Source organism: Zonotrichia leucophrys, chromosome 14 (genome assembly GCF_028769735.1).
Source record: "Zonotrichia leucophrys gambelii isolate GWCS_2022_RI chromosome 14, RI_Zleu_2.0, whole genome shotgun sequence".
Classification (NCBI taxonomy): domain Eukaryota; kingdom Metazoa; phylum Chordata; class Aves; order Passeriformes; family Passerellidae; genus Zonotrichia; species Zonotrichia leucophrys.
In genome coordinates, this window is record NC_088184.1 from 105505 (window position 1) to 111504 (window position 6000).

A 6000-nucleotide genomic window follows, 5' to 3' on the forward strand; every position below is an offset into this window, starting at 1 on the left:
AGTGCAGGTGGCGGCCCGTGGGGCGGCGTCTCTTTGCTGGGCCGCTCTGGTGGTGGTTGCCGCCCCCGGCGGGGCCCGTGTTTGCGCCGGAGCAGCAAAGGGCGCTGCAGCACCCCCCAATAAACAGCGGTTCCCTTGATATAATTCCCCTTAAGAAGCAGAAACCGAAGGTCTCCATTGCTGCCGCTGTCCTCGGACTGTATTTGTATCCCCCGTTAGCCCCGCGGAGCCCCACCAGGAAGTGGCGGGTTTGGAACATGATTTGCGCTCGTTCTCCCAGACAGGGGGAGACGCCGTATGTGGTTGGCTATTGCGGAGCTGCATCGTATACGTGATGACTTGCTGTGTGTGGTGGCGTCTTTAATTTCTGTCCGTCCAACAAAGCCAATTCCGTAATTTTTCAAGCATTCTTGTCACCTCTTCTGCTCTGTGGCCTCACAGAAACTGATATGTGGGGGCCTTAAACAGAAACGAGCTTGATCCTTGTGCTACACAACCCTTGGGTACAAGCTCGCAACCCTGTACCTTGTAATAAGTGGTTTAATTGCTCTGCTAGTTCCCCCAAATCACTTTAGTACCAGGAGCCACCTCTCTTTTCTAACAGCTGAATTGAGATCAAGTATTTTTTTCTAAGCCAGTGTTTCTCAACTTAATCAGCTACCTCTTACTTACTCCTATGCCCCTATCTTTTTTCAAGAGATGCACCATATTAGTCTTAAGAGCATTGTCAGCCTTTTTAATGTGTGGTTTACTTTTTTAGTGTGCAGCACGCATGAACACACCACTTTCTTCTCACACATTGATCTTGGCTGCTGGAAAACCCCACTCAGTATCCTGAATGCCTTCAATATAAGACTTAGCAGCAGTGCTGGAATTGCTGTTCTTCCTTTAAGATACAGATTTCAATGAAAAAAAAAACCCTTCTGTCAGATTTAATTTACCAGTATTTAGCTAAAATCCAAGGGCTGATCTATGCAGTTTTTACTGAAAGTTTACTCATTAAAAGTGTAGCCTCACTGTGCTGGCATTCCATGACTGGAGCAGCTCAGAGGAATTTGTCTCATTCCAGTACAGAGTTCCACGACCCGGCTGCTGCTCGTGGCCCAGCCTCTGATTGAAGACCTGGGCCAGACCTCTTGCTTGAATCTTCCTGAAACCTGGTTTACTCAGGTTTTGAACGTTCCCTGACATAGCTGAATCTGCTTGGATTTGTCTAAACCAGACACTGTTCAGATGAATCTCAACCAAGCCCGGCTTCTCCGAGAGCCGCCTAGCACACAGTCCCGTCAGGCCGCGCCTGGCCTGCTGGCACCGGCAGGTCCGCAGCACAGCGAGGGGCCGCGGCACGCCGTGCGCTCTGCGGGCAGCAGCCTGAGAGCGCCCGCTGCGGGCGGCCGGGCCGCGCGGAACGCTGCAGTTGTCCCTGGCGACGGGCGGGGCGACTTCCGCGGGGCCCAGCGCGGCTTCCGGGAGAGGCGGGAGCAGCGGAGCCAGGTGCGGCTCTCGGTTCTGCCTGCTCCGCGCCCTCGGCCGCCGCCATGGCCCGCAAGAAGCTGCACCGGCCTATCGCCGCCATGGCCAGGAAGATCCGCGAGTACCGGGCGCTGAAGGATCGGCCGCGGGACTCTCAGCGCTTCGCCGTGGACTACGAGACCATGCGGCGGCCGCTGACGCAGAAACAGCTGCCCGTGCGGGCCTGGGAGGACGTGCGGAACGAGAACCGACTGTTGGCGCTGCTCTGCCGCCTGCCGCGCTTCGGCGTGGGCCGCACCGTCACCCGCAAGTCTTGGCTGTGGGCGCACCGCGAGCCCTGCTACTGGGTCATCACCAAGGTGAAGGCGGACTACACGGCCGAGGTACCTGCCCCGTCCCGCCCGCCGCCCCGCCGCGCCCTGCGGAGCTCCCGCCCTCCACCCCGCCGCGACCCACCCTCAACAGGTTCCTCTTTTCTTTGCAGAACATGGACCATGGAAGAGCTTGGGGCTACCTGACCTTCAAAGGTAAAACCAGCTCGTTTTCCCACACATGGGGGCAGAGCTAGAGAGCACCGGTTGCGTGAGGGTGGCGGAGAAACCACCTGACTGGCTCCCTGACTGGGAAATTTGTTTTTCTCACATCTTCTTATGGGAAAAGAAGTTCCTTGCGTTTCAAAGGCTGGGGATCTAGCCCCTTCGCAATGTCTTTCCAAGGAATGCTGTGGGAGAGCCAGTGCAGTATGACCTTGGGGAACAGCAGCACTAAAGGCATTTTAGATGAGCTGACAGACTGTTCTGAGACTTTCAAAGCAAGACACAGTATGTGCATGAGGGCATTCCAATTTAAATTGTCTCTAAAAAGGAAAAAGTGCAATGGCAATGAAGTTGTGTTACTGGAATTTTAACTTAATGATTGGAGTTGTATGAGTGAATTTTCCTTTTTAGAGCTGCTTTATATTAAGTATATAATTTTCCCTTACTGGAATTACTGAAATAGTACTCATTCGAAGGTCTTAAGTTGTTGGCCACTTCTAACACTTAGTTTTCCAGGAAGCTTTCATCAGTGTAGGGAGAAATTACTCTTGTTCCTTAACCATGGAAATGGAACTTGAGAGAGACAAAGCAAAACTTTAAATTAAGAGAGGGAATGACCCACTCAGCTGGAACCTGTTTCTATTTCTATTTCAATTCTGAAGGACAGAAGTGAGATCCTATAGTATAGCAGGGAATAACTTGTCCAGCCCTTTGAAAACTCTGCTGACTCTTGCCTTTTGTAGCATATTTGGTGGCAAAGAGTCAACACTTGCTGTGTCTGGAGGCAGTTTTATGTGATGGTGTTACCCACTGGTGTTCATCATCTTTTCCCAGGCAAAACTGAAGAGGAAGTGAGGGAGATTGACAAAGCAATGTACCATGACTGGCGCATAGTGCCCAAACACGAGGAGGAAGCCTTCAAGAAATTCATCCCAGTGCCTGAGGTGACTGTTCGGTTCCTGCCATACCCACCACTGCTCCGAGCCATGATCCTTGCACAGTGGCAGAAGGAGGGAAAACCAATCATAGAAGAGCCAGTTATTGATCTGGAGGAGGGCCTGGCCTCTCCCCAAGAGTGGGCAAAGAAAAAAGCTACTGGGACACCAGTATAGAGACTTCTTCAGTGTCCTAAGCATCCCACGTGCTCTGACTACCTGTTAGAAGCTCAGTGCACAAAGGGTCTTATAGACCCCCTCTGTGCCCATTGTCCTAGGATGTTTCCAGCTTTTTCCTCAGCCCTGTACAGTAACCTCATCTGAAAGGGAAGATGCAGATATACTCAGACTCTTCTTCCATAACTTTGGTTACAGTGAGCAGAGGAGTCTTCTTGGTTCCCTGGATAGTCTCTAAATACACAGCTTCAGCTGCAGCTTCAGCCAGCTGCAGTTCTTTGGAGTATAACATTTTTTATATAACTTGGATCCTGCATGAATCACAGAAAAATGACTGTAAATATCACAGTATTTCACAGAGCTGTGAAAAAATGTATCTTCAAATGGAAATAAATGTTAATTCTGCAGCACAATTCTAAGAAAACCCATGGTTTTTTTTCAATGCCGAGACATTGTGACAGCCAAATGGAGAGCCATTAGCTCAGGCACAGCATCTGGTTCTCTGCAGAATGATCTGTTACTAGCATATGAAGGCAGTGAACAAGAAGTGAGGAACGTGACTTCAATACTAAGATAATCCAGAGCTATCCGTCTCTTACTCCAAAAGATGGCTGTCAAGAGATAGGGGAAATTATTTTCCTTCTGGTGATGCAAAGGAGGTGGGATTGGCTTTTACCATTTGAAGCCAATTGTAAATTACCCCTGTTCCAGGGCAGCATGTTGCGAACGTTAAAACATGCAGCTCCTGAGCACAGTTCATGGTATTTCATCTTCTCTTGCAGTGGCTGCAGATGCTGCTGCTTTGTTAACGGCTGTTGGAGGCTCTGGTCTGGGTGTGGGTGGAGGGAGCACAAGAGCCGTTCAGCCCTATATATCAATTCCCTGCAGAAGCAACTGTTTAGTTCCTGTGTCTGCAGATAGTCAGGAGGTGATGTTCCATTTACTGCAGCATCATGAAATCACAAATAGCCTGAAGGGATTTAGTGAGGGAGGGCACCAACTGGACTCTGCTCCACCCAGTGTGTGTGGCCTGGATGAACCTGGGAACATGTGGCCCCAGCCGGCAGGAAATGGCTGCAGGAGCGCACAGATTGACATTGGCTACCTGTATTTCCATAGGGTTCCTCACCACAGGCTTCGCACCATGATTGAAGGGTTAAGATGCTATGGGATATGAAGGAAGGCTTATCTTGTGAGTTAAAAACTGGTTCTGTGACAAGGAACAGACCTGAGCCTGCCTTGTTGTGGCAGGAGCACTGCAGAGCATGTGCCAAATCTACTTCTCTGGCTTCAGAAGGAATGGGAGAATCCAGAAGAGGGAGAATCAGGAGTAATGTTAAAGGCACGGTTTGAGGCTGTGAGCCTTCCCATGGCAGTTGCTGTGGCTGGAAGGTAAGTTTGTCTGATTCCTATAGTCTCCACTGCTGGACACTGAGCTGAGCTGTTGCCTTCCTGTCTGCACGACGATTGAGGTACTACTGAACACAAACCAAGAACAAGGGAGATTAAAGGGAGGTGTAGTTGTGAGTCAGATGGGATGAGTAGAACAGTCTAGTCCTCTGTTCTGCACAGCTTCGATCTAAATGTAGCACCAGCAGAGGAAGTGTCTCCCTGAGGAGGCACACACAATGACCACAGAGGGCAGACCCAAGTGCTGGTCAGAGCAGCCCCAGAAAGGCAAGAAATTACCCATGACCAAAGTATAACAGGGAGCCAAGCCAGCAGCAAAGGCAGATGGAGCTGATAAGGCACAGACTCACCCAGCAGCTTGGGCAAGGTGGGATCTCTGAAGATGATGTAGGCAAAATCCAGCCCCCTGGGTCCAAGGAGTCGATCCAGGAGTGGCTGGAGACTGACACAGTTAGATGTTGAAGATCTCAGATTGTGCTTCAGTGAGGCTCTGTCGCAGACATTTTTTCATAGAAATCTTTTCTTTCACATTTGTCTATCTTCTGGGAAGCAGAGCCCCAGAAGAAGAATGTAAACAATTGTTATCACCTGCTGTGAAATGTAGCAGGTGCCCCTGTGATTGGCTCATTTTCCTTGTGTACCATTAAAGGCCAATCACAGGAGCAGCTCAGAGACAGATTCTCTGCACACAGAACTTTGTTATTCATTCTTTCTATTCTATTCTTAGCTTAGCAGCTCTCTGCAGCTTCTTTTCTTTTTCTTTTTAGTATAGTTATAATGTATTATATATCATATATCAATAAATCAAGCCTTCTGATCAAGAAACAAAATTCTCGTCCTTCTCTCACCACAGTGACTGTCTAAGGTCGCTGTAATAAGGCTCCTGGGCCATAGGAGGAAAGGGCCCCTGTAGAGGTGGGGGTCTAGGTGGCACCACAACAGTTTGGACCTGCTGGTGAGCTCAGGGTCATGAAATGGATGTCTTCTCACAGAACCCAGGACAGCCTGGGAGCCTTACCCTGATAGTGAAGGTCCCTTCTGCAAAGAAGCTGCAAAGCCTGTTTGCCATGTGTTGGATTCCATGTCCAGAACATAATGTGAGTTCCGATGAGCCTCCCAAACTTGTACATTTCCTCACAGATTTTTTTACCAGCGTGGGGGGATTGTTTGAAGGGTGTTGGCACTGATCTGCTTACTTAGCCACCAGACATGACTGTACTTCACCCAGGGCCCTGCTCAAACTGCTTCTGGCTTTTTTGAAGGGTGCAGGCTCAGGGATTTAGGATGGATCACAGCACACATTTCCAAACCTCATTTCTGAGGTGCCTCCATTAACTGCAGAGGCATAGCCAGTTGTACTACACCCTGGCCTGTGGCACACCACAGTGCGTGTGTTGGTCACAGAGGTGACTTGCCTTAGGGCTTCCTGCTTGGGGCTCCTCCTTGATGCTCCTCTCCAGTCTTAAGGA

At 49.9% G+C, this 6000-nt stretch overlaps 1 protein-coding gene across 1 annotated transcript; it reads left to right on the plus strand.

Moving 5' to 3' along the window:
- The first annotated feature begins 1446 nt into the window (after positions 1 to 1446).
- MRPS34 (mitochondrial ribosomal protein S34) lies at positions 1447 to 3545 on the plus strand. The gene is made up of 3 exons (XM_064726147.1): positions 1447 to 1856; positions 1958 to 2000; positions 2844 to 3545. The coding sequence occupies exons 1-3, from the start codon at positions 1539 to 1541 to the stop codon at positions 3119 to 3121; spliced, it is 639 nt and encodes a 212-aa protein (XP_064582217.1). The 5' UTR covers positions 1447 to 1538; the 3' UTR covers positions 3122 to 3545.
- Positions 3546 to 6000: the final 2455 nt, after the last annotated feature.